Source organism: Saccoglossus kowalevskii, chromosome 1 (assembly GCF_978046115.1).
Source record: "Saccoglossus kowalevskii chromosome 1, keSacKowa6.1, whole genome shotgun sequence".
Classification (NCBI taxonomy): Eukaryota; Metazoa; Hemichordata; class Enteropneusta; family Harrimaniidae; genus Saccoglossus; species Saccoglossus kowalevskii.
In genome coordinates, this window is record NC_140641.1 from 46993709 (window position 1) to 47016330 (window position 22622).

Below are 22622 nucleotides of genomic sequence, written 5' to 3' on the forward strand. Positions count from 1 at the left end.
CGCACCGAGCAGCACTCACACGCACCGAGCAGCACTCACACGCACCGAGCAGCACTCACACGCACCGAGCAGCACTCACACCCACCGAGCAGCACTCACACCCACCGAGCAGCACTCACACCCACCGAGCAGCACTCACACGCACCGAGCAGCACTCACACCCACCGAGCAGCACTCACACTCACCGAGCAGCACTCACACTCACCTAGCAGCACTCACACTCACCTAGCAGCACTCACACTCACCTAGCAGCACTCACACCTACCGAGCAGCACTCACACCCACCGAGCAGCACTCACACGCACCGAGCAGCACTCACACGCACCGAGCAGCACTCACACTCACCTAGCAGCACTCACACCCACCGAGCAGCACTCACACGCACCGAGCAGCACTCACACGCACCGAGCAGCACTCACACGCACCGAGCAGCACTCACACGCACCGAGCAGCACTCACACGCACCGAGCAGCACTCACACGCACCGAGCAGCACTCACACTCACCTAGCAGCAATGTACACTCACCTAGCAGCACTCACACGCACCGAGCAGCAATGTACACTCACCTAGCAGCACTCACACTCACCTAGCAGCACTCACACTCACCTAGCAGCAATGTACACTCACCTAGCAGCACTCACACTCACCTAGCAGCACTCACACGCACCGAGCAGCAATGTACACTCACCTAGCAGCACTCACACTCACCTAGCAGCACTCACACTCACCTAGCAGCACTCACACTCACCTAGCAGCACTCACACGCACCGAGCAGCAATGTACACTCACCTAGCAGCAATGTACACGCACCGAGCAGCACTCACACGCACCGAGCAGCACTCACACGCACCGAGCAGCAATGTACACGCACCGAGCAGCACTCACACTCACCTAGCAGCACTCACACGCACCGAGCAGCACTCACACGCACCGAGCAGCACTCACACGCACCGAGCAGCACTCACACGCACCGAGCAGCACTCACACGCACCGAGCAGCACTCACACGCACCGAGCAGCACTCACACGCACCGAGCAGCACTCACACCCACCGAGCAGCACTCACACCCACCGAGCAGCACTCACACCCACCGAGCAGCACTCACACCCACCGAGCAGCACTCACACCCACCGAGCAGCACTCAGACCCACCGAGCAGCACTCACACGCACCGAGCAGCACTCACACGCACCGAGCAGCACTCACACGCACCGAGCAGCACTCACACCCACCGAGCAGCACTCACACGCACCGAGCAGCACTCACACGCACCGAGCAGCACTCACACCCACCGAGCAGCGTACACACACAATTCGCAGTGTGCACATGCACCGAGCAGCGTGCACACACAATTCGCAGTGCGCACACCCACCGAGCAGCTCACACACCCACCGAGCAGTAACTTACACACGCTCATTGCAGATTATATACCCACCAATCTACATACACAACGTCTTTGTAAACCCAACCTTAAAAGATAAACATCTACTCTGAAACAAACCAACCTTGTAGCATCTTCAGAGCTCTTTCTGCATCTTTTCTATTCATATAAGCTACAAAACCACAGTTTCTATTTCTAGCTTTTTCTTCTTCTGTTCTTGGCCACATTATTTTAACACTGGCTAAAGGCCCAAATTTACCAAACTCTCTGCAAAGGTCTTCCTCAGTCATCTAAAGTATGCAATATAATAAGGATGGTGACTAATCACTGGTTACAGAGAAGCCCAACTCATTTTGTTATCATTTATATACAAACTCAAAAAAGTTTATAGTTGATATTTCAGAATTGCCAAAAATATCTGAAACATTTTAATAAATTATTCTAGATTTTACAAACATACCTTTGGATTGATATTACCAATATATAGATTAGTGGTTAAGGGATCACCAGCATCATGTGAACCTGTGGTGTACTCATCCAACACTAAAAGCAAAGAAACAATTATAGTCATATATACATGTATTTGCTGTATTAGAAGCACAACTCAAGCACACATAAACAGAAAATGCATTTATTGCATACTTGATTATTAACATAGTTGAACTCTGGTGACCTTGCCCTTTGTTATATAATATAATTCCCTTTATCATAGTTTGTTTCAATATAAATATGCATTGTCATAATTAATTTTGAATACAAACAAGTTTTGGGGTTGAACCAACAGTGGGGAGAATCAGCCTTCCGAATGTCCTTAAAAGATGTAAATATCTTACAAAAACATTGGTGCCTTATTTGTTTAATTATTTTAAGGGACATAATTTCCAGCTTTATTCAAAGTAATTCAGATATTTTAGTATAAAAACAAATGACTCATCGCAAAAAAAATGAAAGAAAGCTTAGAAAGAACTCCCATGTGCTGAGAGTATTGGAGACACATTAAATATAATTCGAAAGTAACTTGGCTGAAAACTAATTATGCAAATCAGAAAATTAATATGACCAGATTTGAGTGTAAAACTAATGAGGTCTGCGCAATGTAACAGAAAATCTATGTCTCCAAGTTTAATTGAAATGTGATTAAAACCAAAAAATTATGAATTATTATGCTTATTAGGGAATTAATATGAACAGATTTTTACCCCAAACTAATTAGGTTTGTACATTGTCCTAGAGCATCTTTGTACTAAGTTTCATTGAAATGGAATAATTAGTACCGTGAAAACTCCAAAATTTCGACCCCTCTAAAAATTCGTACGCCTATTTATTTGCCGGGTTTCGGTGTTTTATTTACCTCCAAATTTTCGACTCCACTAAAAATTGCTGACTCATTCTTATTCGAAAATTGCGACCAGTTTTAGTTTTCCCCCAAACGAAAAAAAAACCGATGTGAGCGTTCAAACGGGACCTTCCTCGAAGGCATGAATCCGGGTTTCTGATTGACTGAGAGATTTTTATTTTATTGGTAACGAAAATATATTCTAAATAAACGAAGTTTCAAATAAAAACGAACACAAAAATCTCGGCATGCTGCGTTTCTGAATTGTTGATTATTACTGTACTCAGTAGTGATTATAATAATGTACACAAAATAAATTTGTTGAATGGTTATGAAATACAAATAAAAGTCAACTTAGTTTCATCGTAAGCGAATGATTCCGGTCTCGTATAAACGTTTGATGCTGTAGGATATCCGCCATGTTCTCTTAGGTCAAATAGGTCAAATCGCTAATTAACCAATCAAAAAGCTGGATGATGCCAACGTGTTCAAATTACCATAGCTTATTTAAATATGTTAATGTTATTGAACGCAATGCGGAAGAGATTGATGTTGTAGTACGATATTTTGGCTTGGATTTTGATGCGAAAACGGCATGATTTTTTTTAAATAAAAAAAATTAGTTGTTTTTAAAAAATAAACTGGTCATCTGAAGAATAATTTAACATTGTTCACAGTGATAACAGCTCATTCTCGAAAGGAAGCTTACCCGCTCACGCTAGTCACGATAAAAATCATACACGTGTACTCTTGAATAGACAGACGTCAATGACTACGGTAAAACTTAGACTCTATTTTAGCCGGCAGGATTGATTGAAATGTCCGAAAAATGACGCCAAAATACACCTTAAAAGTCCCATTTTATTTTCTTAAATCCCATTTTATTTTTTAATCCAAGGGCGAATTTACGGCAGAATTTGGTCCCTCAAATAAGGGACACGTGAGCTTTGATTCTAACCGGATACATTGCACTGGGTCGGGGAGATCGTTTGCTAAACTTCCATGTATCTTTTGTTCAATGGGTACCTGTACTTCGAACATTCGCAAGTTTTCCTTGGTAGTGCGAGACAGCTTTGTCTTTTGACCTATTAGTTTTGTGCTGACCTCTTCTCTGCGTCTTGATGTTTTGTTTTGCTTGTCATAATACTCACTGATTGATGGCTTTGTTTAGATTTTGAGTTACAACTCGGCCACGACCTTTGCTTTTACCGTGAAACATGAGTCAATTGACGGACATTGCATTTTTTAAAAACTAATGAAGCACACTGTCTATCATCCCCATTTTTTCATTTGCTGATTTCTATTCTGAAAAATTCGACCGTCCGAAAATGCACCTTAATTTTGACTCTAAAAACATGTCACATCTCTAACACCAATTATTTAAAACCGGTCGAAATTTTAGAGTTTTTACGGTACTTTAGATATCAGTGTGAAAGCTTAAAATTGGTTAATTATGCAAATTAGGTAATTAATATGTACAGATTGTAACCCACAATTATTCAGGTCTGTCTATTGTCCTACAGCATCCATGTACATTCATTGATATGTGATGTATAGTACCTGAGATATCAGTGTGAAAGTTGGTTAATTATGCAAATTAGGTGATTAATATGCACAAATATTTACCGGAAACTAATTGGGTCTGCATAATTCTAGATTCATTGAAATGTGATGATTAGTACTTTAGATATCAGTAGAAAAGCTGAAAATTAATTATGCAAATTAGGTAATTAATATGCACAATTATTTACCCTAAAACTAATCAGGTCTCTGCATAGTCCTAAAGGATCTATGTACCAAGTTTCATTGAAATGCGATTAGTACTTGAGATACCCATGGAAAAGCTGAAAATTGACTAATTATGCAAATTAGGTGATTAATATGCACAAATATTTATCGAAAACAATCAATCTCTGCATAGTCCTTGAGTATGTAAGTACCAAGTTTCATTGAAATGTAATGCTAACTACTTATATCAAATGCTGAAAATTAATTAATTATGCAAATTAGGTAATTAATATGTACTGATATTACCATAAAAACTATCAGGTCTGTGCAGTGTCGTATGACATCTATGTACCAAGTTTCATTGAAATGTGATGATTAGTACTTGAGATATCAGTGGAAAAACCGAAAATTGACTAATCATTATGCAAATTAGGTAATTAGTATCCACGGATTATTACCAAAAACTAATCAAAACCTAGCATTAGTTCAGAGCATCTATGTACCAAGTTTCATCAAAATCCAATGAGTGGTTGTTTAGATATCAGTGGAACAGTCATGGAACCACTAAAAAATAGCTAATTATCATGCAAATTAGGTAATTAATATGCACGGATTTTTACCAAAAATTAATCAAATCTGCGCATATGTTCAGAGCATCTATGTACCAAGTTTCATCAAAATCCAATGAGTGGTTCTTTAGATATCAGTAGAAAAGTCATAGAACAGCTAAAAATTAGCTAATTATCATGCAAATTAGGTAATTAACGAGCATGGATTTTTACCAAAACCTAATCAAATCTGCGCATTGGCCCAGAGCATCTATGCACCAAGTTTCATCAAAAACCGATGTATGGTTCTTGAGATAGCAGTGGAACAGTCGGACACACATACACACATACACACACACATACATACACACATACACACATACACACACACTAACTGCAAAGACTCCCATTTTGTGCTTCGCACATGGGAGTCAAAAACACCCTTTATGAATAAGCTATCATGTTGCAAGCTCTGCTTTGTATGCAAATCAACTTAAATAGTTAGTTAGTGTCCAGTGGAGGAAGAAGTCAACAGTACTGTTGCCTCCTGAGAATCTACATCTTCAAACACTGCAATCTTTTTGAAGTGCGTTTTTAAATTAGTATTATAAAAACTGTATCATTCTGTTTTAATAACTGAAACATAATCCTGTGAGTTTTCGTTTGTCGAATGAACTGTTTGTCAAATACAGAATACATATATTTTAGAACAATTTTCTTTTTAAAATGTTGATGAAATGTTTTGCTTTTTATGTATTTTTTATGTATTGTTTTTGATTTGATAACTTTGAACTAAACAGATTTACTATTAGCTTCAGATCTTGATCAAAGTTTGGCACCCAGTTGATCGGAGTGCTTATATTGATTTTCTGACATCTTGTATTGGTAGGTTTGCAAATGTGTATCAGACTGTGCAATCTCTCCATGAGTTGGTTTTGAAACCCAGTATGGGATTCTGGGATACATTACCAAAAATATTATTACAAGATAAATCAATTGCTTCATTGAACACATACAACTATGCATATTTCCACTGAGATCAGTGACCTTTGATGTGTATCACCAGTGATCAGTCAAGTAGAAACAGTCAAAATATTTTATCAGATTTTCCCAATTTTTGCATGATATTTTTATACAGGACATCTGTTGTTCAAACTCAGGGATGACTTTATACTGATGAATAAGGTGACCAAGTTTGATGAAGTTTGGAATAGAATTAGTAAAGCTATTATGCACACAATAATAATTATTAACGATGACGACGACAACAACAACGCCGGACAAAATTTTTCCCTTAATATAACGTTTCCCTTCCATCTTTGATGGTACGGGCAAGGTAAAAACCATAGACACACTAATGTCACAAAATCAAAGCAAGCTTAACAAGACATGAATGTCACAGTTCCCGTCATTTAATTATAAAATACTCATGTTAAAATAATACATATAACATTTACAAACAATTGAATTAATATGTACTCTATGTGGGTACAACTCATCATAAAGTGATTTCCCTTAATCTGATAACTAAAATTTTCATTGATCGGGTCCAAAATCTCAGAGTACACAAGTGCAACCAAACTATGTTTCATACATCCTCAAGTAACTGCATTCATAAATCTGAGTAAACCTTGATGTACCTTTAATAACAACTTGACTTCTTTGCTAATTCATGTCTTTGAATATTACCAGGACCTGAGTTTGTTTCAGTATCACCACTATAATTCCCATCAAAATGTAGCCCTGACACCCCTCTACAGTTTCCACCAAGATTGGTAATGGTACAACCTATCTCTCACTGATTCAGATGAAGGTCGTGACATCACTAAAAACCCTAGCATTACAACAAAGCTAATTATTTATTCTGAGCATACTCGGTTGTTCTCTCAGTGGTATTGGGAGAGGTAGTTTTGATTGAAAATGTTAGAGACGTCATAGACGGAAACTGGTAATAAGAATTAATAGTCAGTCGTTCAACAGAAATGAGGTCACATGACATGACATGCCTCCATTATATTTATATTATTAGTTGCAAGTCCTTACTTACCTGCTTGAAATATTATAGTTATATGTATAAGAGGACAATTTAAAACTATTTATATAAAGTAGGTAATTAATACGCAGGGATGTCAACCCTGAAGTGATCAGATATGTGGATAATCCAAAAGCAACTATGTCCCTAGTTTCATTAAAATGTGGAGCACCTACAATTTGGTTAATTGATGCAAATTAGGTAATTAGTAAGCACAGACCATACAGTAAATACATTTGAATTTTCATTCCTGGTTTTCAGTCAAATTAAATCCAGAGCAACTCTGCGATGAATTCAATTTAAATCTTTTTTTTTTAGATATCAGAAATGAGCTAATAGTAGATAATCAATATGCATGTTTATCAACATTAAACTAATCATGTCTGTGGGTTACCCCAATGAACCAAACGAATTATTATACTAATTAAGCAAGAATTATGAATAGATTTAGGATGCACATAAAAAAAGTTTCATTATAATGTGATGACTAATCCTAACTAAATTAGTGGAAAGCTGAAAAGTAAAGTATTATGCAAATTAGGTAATTATTATGGATGTATATAAACCTAAAACTAATTAAATCGGCACATTGTGTTGGTGTATATATGTACCAAGATTTATTAAATTAAGACAAGTACAGTCACAGAATGGAATGTGACTTAGAACCAAACAAATTCTATTACGCAAATTAAGTAATATGCATAGATTTCAACCCAAAACTAATCAGGTCTGTACATTTTCCTAGAGCATCTATGTACCAAGTTTCATTGAAAAGTAATGATTAGTAAGAAAATTGGATAATTATGCAAATTAGGTAATTACTATGTAATAGGCATGTCATATTTTTATGACTAATAGGCATGTCATATTTTAATGACTGTAACAGGCATGTCATATTTTAATGACTGTAACAGGCATGTCATATTTTAATGACTGTAATAGGCATGTCATATTTTAATCACTGTAATACGCATGTCATATTTTAATGACTAATACGCATGTCATATTTTAATCACTGTAATAGGCATGTCATATTTTAATCACTGTAATAGGCATGTCATATTTTAATGACTGTAATAGGCATGTCATATTTTAATCACTGTAATAGGCATGTCATATTTTAATGACTGTAATAGGCATGTCATATTTTAATGACTGTAATACGCATGTCATATTTTAATGACTAATAGGCATGTCATATTTTAATGACTGTAATAGGCATGTCATATTTTAATGACTGTAATAGGCATGTCATATTTTAATGACTGTAATAGGCATGTCATATTTTAATCACTGTAATACGCATGTCATATTTTAATGACTAATACGCATGTCATATTTTAATCACTGTAATAGGCATGTCATATTTTAATCACTGTAATAGGCATGTCATATTTTAATCACTGTAATAGGCATGTCATATTTTAATCACTGTAATAGGCATGTCATATTTTAATCACTGTAATAGGCATGTCATATTTTAATGACTGTAATACGCATGTCATATTTTAATGACTAATAGGCATGTCATATTTTAATGATTGTAATAGGCATGTCATATTTTAATGACTGTAATAGGCATGTCATATTTTTATGACTGTAATAGGCATGTCATATTTTAATCACTGTAATAGGCATGTCATACTTTAATGACTGTAATAGGCATGTCATATTTTAATCACTGTAATAGGCATGTCATATTTTAATGACTGTAATACGCATGTCATATTTTAATCACTGTAATAGGCATGTCATATTTTAATGACTGTAATAGGCATGTCATATTTTAATCACTGTAATAGGCATGTCATATTTTAATGACTGTAATAGGCATGTCATATTTTAATCACTGTAATAGGCATGTCATATTTTAATCACTGTAATAGGCATGTCATATTTTTATGACTAATAGGCATGTCATATTTTAATCACTGTAATAGGCATGTCATATTTTAATGACTGTAATACGCATGTCATATTTTAATCACTGTAATAGGCATGTCATATTTTAATCACTGTAATAGGCATGTCATATTTTAATCACTGTAATAGGCATGTCATATTTTAATGACTGTAATACGCATGTCATATTTTAATCACTGTAATAGGCATGTCATATTTTTATGACTAATAGGCATGTCATATTTTAATCACTGTAATAGGCATGTCATATTTTAATGACTGTAATACGCATGTCATATTTTAATCACTGTAATAGGCATGTCATATTTTTATGACTAATAGGCATGTCATATTTTAATGACTGTAATACGCATGTCATATTTTAATCACTGTAATAGGCATGTCATATTTTAATCACTGTAATAGGCATGTCATATTTTAATGACTGTAATACGCATGTCATATTTTAATCACTGTAATAGGCATATCATATTTTAATCACTGTAATAGGCATGTCATATTTTAATGACTGTAATACGCATGTCATATTTTAATCACTGTAATAGGCATGTCATATTTTAATCACTGTAATAGGCATGTCATATTTTAATGACTGTAATACGCATGTCATATTTTAATCACTGTAATAGGCATGTCATATTTTAATCACTGTAATAGGCATGTCATATTTTAATGACTGTAATACGCATGTCATATTTTAATCACTGTAATAGGCATGTCATATTTTTATGACTAATAGGCATGTCATATTTTAATGACTGTAATACGCATGTCATATTTTAATCACTGTAATAGGCATGTCATATTTTAATCACTGTAATAGGCATGTCATATTTTAATGACTGTAATACGCATGTCATATTTTAATCACTGTAATAGGCATGTCATATTTTAATCACTGTAATAGGCATGTCATATTTTAATGACTGTAATAGGCATGTCATATTTTAATGATTGTAATAGGCATGTCATATTTTAATGACTGTAATAGGCATGTCATATTTTAATGATTGTAATAGGCATGTCATATTTTTATGACTAATAGGCATGTCATATTTTAATGACTGTAATAGGCATGTCATATTTTTATGACTGTAATAGGCATGTCATATTTTAATGATTGTAATAGGCATGTCATATTTTTATGACTAATAGGCATGTCATATTTTAATGACTGTAATAGGCATGTCATATTTTAATGACTGTAATAGGCATGTCATATTTTAATGACTGTAATAGGCATGTCATATTTTAATGACTGTAATAGGCATGTCATATTTTAATGATTGTAATAGGCATGTCATATTTTTATGACTAATAGGCATGTCATATTTTAATGACTGTAATAGGCATGTCATATTTTAATGACTGTAATAGGCATGTCATATTTTAATGATTGTAATAGGCATGTCATATTTTTATGACTAATAGGCATGTCATATTTTAATCACTGTAATAGGCATGTCATATTTTTATGACTGTAATAGGCATGTCATATTTTAATGATTGTAATAGGCATGTCATATTTTTATGACTAATAGGCATGTCATATTTTTATGACTAATAGGCATGTCATATTTTTATGACTGTAATAGGCATGTCATATTTTAATGACTGTAATAGGCATGTCATATTTTTATGACTGTAATAGGCATGTCATATTTTAATGATTGTAATAGGCATGTCATATTTTTATGACTAATAGGCATGTCATATTTTAATGACTGTAATAGGCATGTCATATTTTAATGACTGTAATAGGCATGTCATATTTTAATGACTGTAATAGGCATGTCATATTTTTATGACTGTAATAGGCATGTCATATTTTAATCACTGTAATAGGCATGTCATACTTTAATGACTGTAATAGGCATGTCATATTTTAATCACTGTAATAGGCATGTCATATTTTAATGACTGTAATACGCATGTCATATTTTAATCACTGTAATAGGCATGTCATATTTTAATGACTGTAATAGGCATGTCATATTTTAATCACTGTAATAGGCATGTCATATTTTAATGACTGTAATAGGCATGTCATATTTTAATCACTGTAATAGGCATGTCATATTTTAATCACTGTAATAGGCATGTCATATTTTTATGACTAATAGGCATGTCATATTTTAATCACTGTAATAGGCATGTCATATTTTAATGACTGTAATACGCATGTCATATTTTAATCACTGTAATAGGCATGTCATATTTTAATCACTGTAATAGGCATGTCATATTTTAATGACTGTAATACGCATGTCATATTTTAATCACTGTAATAGGCATGTCATATTTTTATGACTAATAGGCATGTCATATTTTAATCACTGTAATAGGCATGTCATATTTTAATGACTGTAATACGCATGTCATATTTTAATCACTGTAATAGGCATGTCATATTTTTATGACTAATAGGCATGTCATATTTTAATGACTGTAATACGCATGTCATATTTTAATCACTGTAATAGGCATGTCATATTTTAATCACTGTAATAGGCATGTCATATTTTAATGACTGTAATACGCATGTCATATTTTAATCACTGTAATAGGCATATCATATTTTAATCACTGTAATAGGCATGTCATATTTTAATGACTGTAATACGCATGTCATATTTTAATCACTGTAATAGGCATGTCATATTTTAATCACTGTAATAGGCATGTCATATTTTAATGACTGTAATACGCATGTCATATTTTAATCACTGTAATAGGCATGTCATATTTTAATCACTGTAATAGGCATGTCATATTTTAATGACTGTAATACGCATGTCATATTTTAATCACTGTAATAGGCATGTCATATTTTTATGACTAATAGGCATGTCATATTTTAATGACTGTAATACGCATGTCATATTTTAATCACTGTAATAGGCATGTCATATTTTAATCACTGTAATAGGCATGTCATATTTTAATGACTGTAATACGCATGTCATATTTTAATCACTGTAATAGGCATGTCATATTTTAATCACTGTAATAGGCATGTCATATTTTAATGACTGTAATAGGCATGTCATATTTTAATGATTGTAATAGGCATGTCATATTTTAATGACTGTAATAGGCATGTCATATTTTAATGATTGTAATAGGCATGTCATATTTTTATGACTAATAGGCATGTCATATTTTAATGACTGTAATAGGCATGTCATATTTTTATGACTGTAATAGGCATGTCATATTTTAATGATTGTAATAGGCATGTCATATTTTTATGACTAATAGGCATGTCATATTTTAATGACTGTAATAGGCATGTCATATTTTAATGACTGTAATAGGCATGTCATATTTTAATGACTGTAATAGGCATGTCATATTTTAATGATTGTAATAGGCATGTCATATTTTTATGACTAATAGGCATGTCATATTTTAATGACTGTAATAGGCATGTCATATTTTAATGACTGTAATAGGCATGTCATATTTTAATGATTGTAATAGGCATGTCATATTTTTATGACTAATAGGCATGTCATATTTTAATCACTGTAATAGGCATGTCATATTTTTATGACTGTAATAGGCATGTCATATTTTAATGATTGTAATAGGCATGTCATATTTTTATGACTAATAGGCATGTCATATTTTTATGACTAATAGGCATGTCATATTTTTATGACTGTAATAGGCATGTCATATTTTAATGACTGTAATAGGCATGTCATATTTTTATGACTGTAATAGGCATGTCATATTTTAATGATTGTAATAGGCATGTCATATTTTTATGACTAATAGGCATGTCATATTTTAATGACTGTAATAGGCATGTCATATTTTAATGACTGTAATAGGCATGTCATATTTTAATGATTGTAATAGGCATGTCATATTTTTATGACTAATAGGCATGTCATATTTTAATCACTGTAATAGGCATGTCATATTTTAATGACTGTAATAGGCATGTCATATTTTTATGACTGTAATAGGCATGTCATATTTTAATCACTGTAATAGGCATGTCATATTTTTATGACTAATAGGCATGTCATATTTTAATCACTGTAATAGGCATGTCATATTTTAATCACTGTAATAGGCATGTCATATTTTAATGACTGTAATAGGCATGTCATATATTAATCACTGTAATAGGCATGTCATATTTTAATCACTGTAATAGGCATGTCATATTTTAATCACTGTAATAGGCATGTCATATTTTAACTTGCATCCAAACAGGATCGAATAAATTCAATTTATATGTGCTTCTATTGGAGAACTAATAGAGCAAATATATTACCACTGGCAGTTTGACAACAAATTAAAATCTGAAAAAGACTGGAGAAAATTCAAACCTACTTCTTCTAGTGTTCTCTTCTCCACCAACACCTGCCACAATACCAGGTGATCCACTTGGCCCACCAGGTCCAGCCACATTCATGGCAATACTGTGACCACCACCACCACCACCACCACCACCACGCATCATTTTCTTTATTCGATGTCGCTCTTCTCTTTCTGCTTGGATACTGATTGAATTGAGAATGTAAACAACAATAAGTACAGTAAATGGAATGGAATGGAATTGAATGAAATGAAAATATTTGCCTACATGGCACTGAAACACTGGCTTTGGATAGTTTGTTCTTACATTTTGAGTTCTTCTTTGAACAACTCTAAATTACTCTTCTTTTTCTCCTTCTCTTTATTTTTCTTTGAATCCTGAAACAAAAATTGGAAAATAAAAGAAAGTGAAGAAAGCACATCAATGTATGGATTGATGTTGCAAACCTAATCAAGACACAGTACCAGTATGCTAATAGTACTGTATTTGAGATTTAACATTAGCTTCATAAATCTGATGCATGTTGGCTAATATAGCTGTGTCCAAGCGATGCACACTAAGTTTATAATACTAACAGCTTGCATTAAGGTAGCAATTATTATTAGATTATGTATAAGATGAATATAATAAATATTTTAATCAAAAATCAATTTGTAACTCATTTTCTTCCTTGTTTCTACCATAAGGAAATTAAATAAATTCACTTCAGCAATGATTTCTTAGAAATTATTTTGTAGTGTAGATGTTAAAATAATGGCAACCCGCTTCGCAAGGATTGCCCTTAAAATCAAACATGGGAAGAAGAGCACACTTTTACTTGAGGTGGTAAAATCAATTCCTGTCCACTGATTTTTGAATAGTTTCACACCAAATGTATCAAATATCACTTCCTACAAGTCCTGTAATACAGTAGCAGTGTTCAAATAAAATGAAATTAGTTATAAACCGACGATAGCTTCACATTCATGCCCATTGCGACAGCCGAAACATCAAATCGCTAACCAGCCTATCAGCTTGTTTGTTAGTGTTAGTCACCATAATAAAACACAAAATAACTTTATCTACATTTTATAGCAGAAGAGACCTTTCAAAATGTGTGAAGGTCAAATGCTTGAGTGATCAATTCCAAAACATACAAAACGCAAAATATAATCAAAGAAAGCTTAGAAAGAACTCCCATGTGCTGAGAGTATTGGAGACACCTTCCAGTGTCATCAGGTTATGGTAAATGCAGAGGATACCTACCCTTCTAGTGTCACCAGGTTATGGTAAATGCAGATGATATCTACCCTTCTAGTGTCACCAGGTTATGGTAAATGCAGAGGATACCTACCCTTCTAGTGTCACCAGGTTATGGTGAATGCAGAGGATATCTACCCTTCTAGTGTCACCAGGTTATGGTGAATGCAGAGGATATCTACCCTTCTAGTGTCACCAGGTTATGGTGAATGCAGAGGATACCTACCCTTCTAGTGTTATCAGGTTATGGTGAATGCAGAGGATATCTATCCTTCTAGTGTTATCAGGTTATGGTGAATGCAGAGGATACCTACCCTTCTAGTGTCACCAGGTTATGGTAAATGCAGAGGATATCTACCCTTCTAGTGTCACCAGGTTATGGTAAATGCAGAGGATACCTACCCTTCTAGTGTTATCAGGTTATGGTAAATGCAGAGGATACCTACCCTTCTAGTGCACCAGGTTATGGTGAATGCAGAGGATACCTACCCTTCTAGTGTCACCAGGTTATGGTGAATGCAGAGGATATCTACCCTTCTAGTGTCACCAGGTTATGGTGAATGCAGAGGATACCTACCCTTCTAGTGTTATCAGGTTATGGTGAATGCAGAGGATATCTACCCTTCTAGTGTTATCAGGTTATGGTGAAAGCAGAGGATACCTACCCTTCTAGTGTCACCAGGTTATGGTAAATGCAGAGGATATCTAGCCTTCTAGTGTTATCAGGTTATGGTGAATGCAGAGGATACCTACCCTTCTAGTGTCACCAGGTTATGGTAAATGCAGAGGATATCTACCCTTCTAGTGTTATCAGGTTATGGTGAATGCAGAGGATACCTACCCTTCTAGTGTCACCAGGTTATGGTAAATGCAGAGGATATCTAGCCTTCTAGTGTTATCAGGTTATGGTGAATGCAGAGGATACCTACCCTTCTAGTGTCACCAGGTTATGGTAAATGCAGATGATATCTACCCTTCTAGTGTCACCAGGTTATGGTAAATGCAGAGGATACCTACCCTTCTAGTGTCACCAGGTTATGGTGAATGCAGAGGATACCTACCCTTCTAGTGTCATCAGGTTATGGTGAATGCAGAGGATACCTACCTTTCTAGTGTCATCAGGTTACGGTAAATGTATAGGATACCTACCCTTCTAGTGTTATCAGGTTATGGTGAATGCAGAGGATACCTACCCTTATCAGGTTATGGTGAATGCAGAGGATACCTACCCTTATCAGGTTATGGTGAATGCAGAGGATACCTACCCTTCTCGTGTTATCAGGTTATGGTAAATGCAGAGGATACCTACCCTTCTAGTGTCACCAGGTTATGGTGAATACAGAGGATACCTACCTTCTAGTGTTATCAGGTTATGGTAAATGCAGAGGATACCTACCCTTCTAGTGTCACCAGGTTATGGTAAATGCAGAGGATACCTACCCTTCTAGTGTTATCAGGTTATGGTGAATGCAGAGGATACCTACCCTTCTAGTGTTATCAGGTTATGGTGAATGCAGAGGATACCTACCCTTCTAGTGTTATCAGGTTATGGTGAATGCAGAGGATACCTACCCTTCTAGTGTCACAGGTTATGGTGAATACAGAAGATACCTACCCTTCTAGTGTCACCAGGTTATGGTAAATACAGAGGATACCTACCCTTCTAGTGTTATCAGGTTATGGTGAATGCAGAGGATACCTACCCTTCTAGTGTCACCAGGTTATGGTGAATGCAGAGGATAACTACCCTTCTAGTGTTATCAGGTTATGGTGAATGCAGAGGATACCTACCCTTCTAGTGTTATCAGGTTATGGTAAATGCAGAGGATATCTACCCTTCTAGTGTTATCAGGTTATGGTGAATGCAGAGGATACCTACCCTTCTAGTGTTATCAGGTTATGGTAAATGCAGAGGATATCTAGCCTTCTAGTGTTATCAGGTTATGGTGAATGCAGAGGATACCTACCCTTCTAGTGTCACCAGGTTATGGTAAATGCAGAGGATATCTAGCCTTCTAGTGTTATCAGGTTATGGTGAATGCAGAGGATACCTACCCTTCTAGTGTCACCAGGTTATGGTAAATGCAGAGGATATCTACCCTTCTAGTGTTATCAGGTTATGGTGAATGCAGATGATATCTACCCTTCTAGTGTCACCAGGTTATGGTAAATGCAGAGGATACCTACCCTTCTAGTGTCACCAGGTTATGGTAAATGCAGAGGATACCTACCCTTCTAGTGTTATCAGGTTATGGTGAATGCAGAGGATACCTACCAATCTAGTGTCACCAGGTTATGGTAAATGCAGAGGATACCTACCCTTCTAGTGTTATCAGGTTATAGTGAATGCAGATGATATCTACCCTTCTAGTGTCACCAGGTTATGGTAAATGCAGAGGATACCTACCCTTCTAGTGTCACCAGGTTATGGTAAATGCAGAGGATATCTAGCCTTCTAGTGTTATCAAGTTATGGTGAATGCAGAGGATACCTACCCTTCTAGTGTCACCAGGTTATGGTAAATGCAGAGGATACCTACCCTTCTAGTGCACCAGGTTATGGTAAATGCAGAGGATACCTACCCTTCTAGTGTCACCAGGTTATGGTGAATGCAGAGGATATCTACCCTTCTAGTGTCACCAGGTTATGGTGAATGCAGAGGATACCTACCCTTCTAGTGTTATCAGGTTATGGTGAATGCAGAGGATATCTACCCTTCTAGTGTTATCAGGTTATGGTGAATGCAGAGGATACCTACCCTTATCAGGTTATGGTAAATGCAGAGGATACCTACCCTTCTAGTGTCACCAGGTTATGGTAAATGCAGAGGATACCTACCCTTCTAGTGTCACCAGGTTATGGTGAATACAGAAGATACCTACCTTCTAGTGTTATCAGGTTATGGTAAATGCAGAGGATACCTACCCTTCTAGTGTCACCAGGTTATGGTAAATGTAGAGGATACCTACCCTTCTAGTGTTATCAGGTTATGGTGAATGCAGAGGATACCTACCCTTCTAGTGTTATCAGGTTATGGTGAATGCAGAGGATACCTACCCTTCTAGTGTTATCAGGTTATGGTAAATGCAGAGGATACCTACCCTTCTAGTGTCACAGGTTATGGTGAATACAGAAGATACCTATCCTTCTAGTGTCACCAGGTTATGGTGAATACAGAGGATACCTACCCTTCTAGTGTTATCAGGTTATGGTGAATGCAGAGGATACCTACCCTTCTAGTGTCACCAGGTTATGGTGAATGCAGAGGATACCTACCCTTCTAGTGTTATCAGGTTATGGTGAATGCAGAGGATACCTACCCTTCTAGTGTTATCAGGTTATGGTAAATGCAGAGGATATCTACCCTTCTAGTGTTATCAGGTTATGGTGAATGCAGAGGATACCTACCCTTCTAGTGTCACCAGGTTATGGTAAATGCAGAGGATATCTAGCCTTCTAGTGTTATCAGGTTATGGTGAATGCAGAGGATACCTACCCTTCTAGTGTCACCAGGTTATGGTAAATGCAGAGGATATCTAGCCTTCTAGTGTTATCAGGTTATGGTAAATGCAGAGGATACCTACCCTTCTAGTGTCACCAGGTTATGGTAAATGCAGAGGATATCTACCCTTCTAGTGTCACCAGGTTATGGTAAATGCAGAGGATACCTACCTTTCTAGTGTCACCAGGTTATGGTAAATGCAGAGGATACCTACCCTTCTAGTGTTATCAGGTTATGGTGAATGCAGAGGATACCTACCAATCTAGTGTCACCAGGTTATGGTAAATGCAGAGGATATCTAGCCTTCTAGTGTCATCAGGTTATGGTGAATGCAGAGGATACCTACCCTTCTAGTGTCATCAGGTTATGGTGAATGCAGAGGATACCTACCCTTCTAGTGTTATCAGGTTATGGTAAATGCAGAGGATACCTACCCTTCTAGTGTTATCAGGTTATGGTGAATGCAGAGGATACCTACCAATCTAGTGTCACCTGGTTATGGTAAATGCAGAGGATACCTACCCTTCTAGTGTCACAGGTTATGGTAAATGCAGAGGATACCTACCCTTCTAGTGTTATCAGGTTATGGTAAATGCAGAGGATACCTACCCTTCTAGTGTTATCAGGTTATGGTAAATACAGAGGATACCTACCCTTCTAGTGTCACCAGGTTATGGTAAATGCAGAGGATACCTACCCTTCTAGTGTCACAGGTTATGGTGAATACAGAGAATACCTACCCTTCTAGTGTTATCAGGTTATGGTGAATGCAGAGGATACCTACCCTTCTAGTGTTATCAGGTTATGGTAAATGCAGAGGATACCTACCCTTCTAGTGTCACCAGGTTATGGTGAATACAGAAGATACCTACCCTTCTAGTGTTATCAGGTTATGGTGAATGCAGAGGATACCAACCCTTCTAGTGTTATCAGGTTATGGTAAATGCAGAGGATACCTACCCTTCTAGTGTCACCAGGTTATAATAATGCAGAGGATACCTACCCTTCTAGTGTCACAGGTCATGGTAAATGCAGAGGATACCTACCCTTCTAGTGTTATCAGGTTATGGTAAATGCAGAGGATACCTACCCTTCTAGTGTTATCAGGTTATGGTAAATGCAGAGGATACCTACCCTTTTAGTGTTATCAGGTTATGGTGAATGCAGAGGATACTTACCCTTCTAGTGTCACCAGGTTATGGTAAATGCAGAGGATACCTACCCTTCTAGTGTTATCAGGTTATGGTGAATGCAGAGGATACCTACCCTTCTAGTGTCACCAGGTTATGGTGAATACAGAAGATACCTACCCTTCTAGTGTTATTAGGTTATGGTGAATGCAGAGGATACCTACCCTTCTAGTGTTATCTGGTTATGGTAAATGCAGAGGATACCTACCCTTCTAGTGTCACCAGGTTATGGTGAATGCAAAGGATACCTACCCTTCTAGTGTCACCAGGTTATGGTGAATGCAAAGGATACCTACCCTTCTAGTGTCACCAGGTTATGGTAAATGCAGAGGATACCTACCCTTCTAGTGTCACAGGTTATGGTAAATGCAGAGGATACCTACCCTTCTAGTGTTATCAGGTTATGGTAAATGCAGAGGATACCTACCCTTCTAGTGTTATCAGGTTATGGTAAATGCAGAGGATACCTACCTTTCTAGTGTTACCAGGTTATGGTGAATGCAGAGGATACTTACCCTTCTAGTGTCACCAGGTTATGGTAAATGCAGAGGATACCTACCCTTCTAGTGTCACCAGGTTATGGTGAATACAGAGGATACCTACCCTTCTAGTGTTATCAGGTTATGTTGAATGCAGAGGATACCTACCCTTCTAGTGTGACCAGGTTATGGTAAATGCAGAGGATACCTACCCTTCTAGTGTCACAGGTTATGGTAAATGCAGAGGATACCTACCCTTCTAGTGTTATCAGGTTACGGTAAATGCAGAGGATACCTACCCTTCTAGTGTTATCAGGTTATGGTGAATGCAGAGGATACTTACCCTTCTAGTGTCACCAGGTTATGGTAAATGCAGAGGATACCTACCCTTCTAGTGTCACAGGTTATGGTAAATGCAGAGGATACCTACCCTTCTAGTGTTATCAGGTTATGGTAAATGCAGAGGATACCTACCCTTCTAGTGTTATCAGGTTATGGTGAATGCAGAGGATACCTACCCTTCTAGTGTCACCAGGTTATGGTGAATACAGAGGATAGCTACCCTTCTATTGTCACCAGGTTATGGTAAATGCAGAGGATACCTACCCTTCTAGTGTCACCAGGTTATGGTGAATGCAGAGGATAGCTACCCTTCTATTGTCACCAGGTTATGGTGAATGCAGAGGATACCTACCCTTCTAGTGTCACCAGGTTATGGTGAATACAGAGGATATCTACCCTTCTAGTGTCACCAGGTTATGGTGAATGCAGAGGATATCTACCCTTCTAGTGTCACCAGGTTATGGTGAATGCAGAGGATACTTACCCTTCTAGTGTTATCAGGTTATGGTAAATGCAGAGGATACCTACCCTTCTATTGTCACCAGGTTATGGTGAATGCAGAGGATAGCTACCCTTCTATTGTCACCAGGTTATGGTGAATGCAGAGGATACCTACCCTTCTAGTGTCACCAGGTTATGGTGAATACAGAGGATAGCTACCCTTCTATTGTCACCAGGTTATGGTGAATGCAGAGGATACCTACCCTTCTAGTGTCACCAGGTTATGGTGAATACAGATGATATCTACCCTTCTAGTGTCACCAGGTTATGGTGAATGCAGATGATATCTACCCTTCTAGTGTCACCAGGTTATGGTAAATGCAGAGGATACCTACCCTTCTAGTGTCACCAGGTTATGGTGAATACAGAGGATACCTACCCTTCTAGTGTTATCAGGTTATGGTGAATGCAGAGGATACTTACCCTTCTAGTGTCACCAGGTTATGGTAAATGCAGAGGATACCTACCCTTCTAGTGTCACCAGGTTATGGTGAATACAGAGGATACCTACCCTTCTAGTGTTATCAGGTTATGGTGAATACAGAGGATACCTACCCTTCTAGTGTCACCAGGTTATGGTGAATACAGAGGATACCTACCCTTCTAGTGTTATCAGGTTATGGTGAATACAGAGGATACCTACCCTTCTAGTGTTATCAGGTTATGGTGAATACAGAGGATACCTACCCTTCTAGTGTTATCAGGTTATGGTGAATGCAGAGGATACTTACCCTTCTAGTGTCACCAGGTTATGGTAAATGCAGAGGATACCTACCCTTCTAGTGTCACCAGGTTATGGTGAATACAGAGGATACCTACCCTTCTAGTGTTATCAGGTTATGGTGAATGCAGAGGATACCTACCCTTCTAGTGTTATCAGGTTATGGTAAATGCAGAGGATACTTACCCTTCTATTGTCACCAGGTTATGGTAAATGCAGAGGATATCTACCCTTCTAGTGTCACCAGGTTATGGTGAATGCAGAGGATATCTACCCTTCTAGTGTTATCAGGTTATGGTGAATGCAGAGGATACTTACCCTTCTATTGTCACCAGGTTATGGTAAATGCAGAGGATATCTACCCTTCTAGTGTCACCAGGTTATGGTGAATACAGAGGATACCTACCCTTCTAGTGTTATCAGGTTATGGTGAATGCAGAGGATACCTACCTTTCTAGTGTTACCAGGTTATGGTGAATGCAGAGGATATCTACCCTTCTAGTGTTATCAGGTTATGGTGAATGCAGAGGATACTTACCCTTCTATTGTCACCAGGTTATGGTAAATGCAGAGGATATCTACCCTTCTAGTGTCACCAGGTTATGGTGAATACAGAGGATACCTACCCTTCTAGTGTTATCAGGTTATGGTGAATGCAGAGGATACTTACCCTTCTATTGTCACCAGGTTAAGGTAAATGCAGAGGATATCTACCCTTCTAGTGTTATCAGGTTATGGTGAATGCAGACGATACCTACCCTTCTAGTGTTATCAGGTTATGGTAAATGCAGAGTATACCTACCCTTCTAGTGTCACCAGGTTATGGTGAATACAGAGGATACCTACCCTTCTAGTGTTATCAGGTTATGGTGAATGCAGAGGATACCTACCCTTCTAGTGTCACCAGGTTATGGTAAATGCAGAGGATACCTACCCTTCTAGTGTCACAGGTTATGGTAAATGCAGAGGATACCTACCCTTCTAGTGTTATCAGGTTATGGTAAATGCAGAGGATACCTACCCTTCTAGTGTTATCAGGTTATGGTAAATGCAGAGGATACCTACATGTACCCTTCTAGTGTTATCAGGTTATGGTGAATGCAGAGGATACCTACCCTTCTAGTGTCACCAGGTTATGGTAAATGCAGAGGATACCTACCCTTCTAGTGTAACAGGTTATGGTAAATGCAGAGGATACCTACCCTTCTAGTGTTATCAGGTTATGGTAAATGCAGAGGATACCTACCCTTCTAGTGTTATCAGGTTATGGTGAATGCAGAGGATACTTACCCTTCTAGTGTCACCAGGTTATGGTAAATGCAGAGGATACCTACCCTTCTAGTGTCACCAGGTTATGGTGAATA

General features: G+C 37.2%; 1 protein-coding gene across 1 annotated transcript in view; it reads right to left on the reverse strand.

Annotated features, from left to right (window-relative positions):
- LOC100378132 (U2 snRNP-associated SURP motif-containing protein-like) overlaps window positions 1-22622 on the reverse strand; it is a 78920-nt gene that overhangs the window by 39056 nt on the left and 17242 nt on the right. Inside the window, exons 6-9 of the mRNA XM_085502668.1 lie at window positions 13591-13661; window positions 13299-13468; window positions 1842-1924; window positions 1506-1671 (exon numbers count right to left, since the gene is read on the reverse strand). Coding sequence (XP_085358794.1) covers window positions 1506-1671; window positions 1842-1924; window positions 13299-13468; window positions 13591-13661 — 490 coding nt within the window. The remainder of the gene's footprint in view (window positions 1-1505; window positions 1672-1841; window positions 1925-13298; window positions 13469-13590; window positions 13662-22622) is intronic.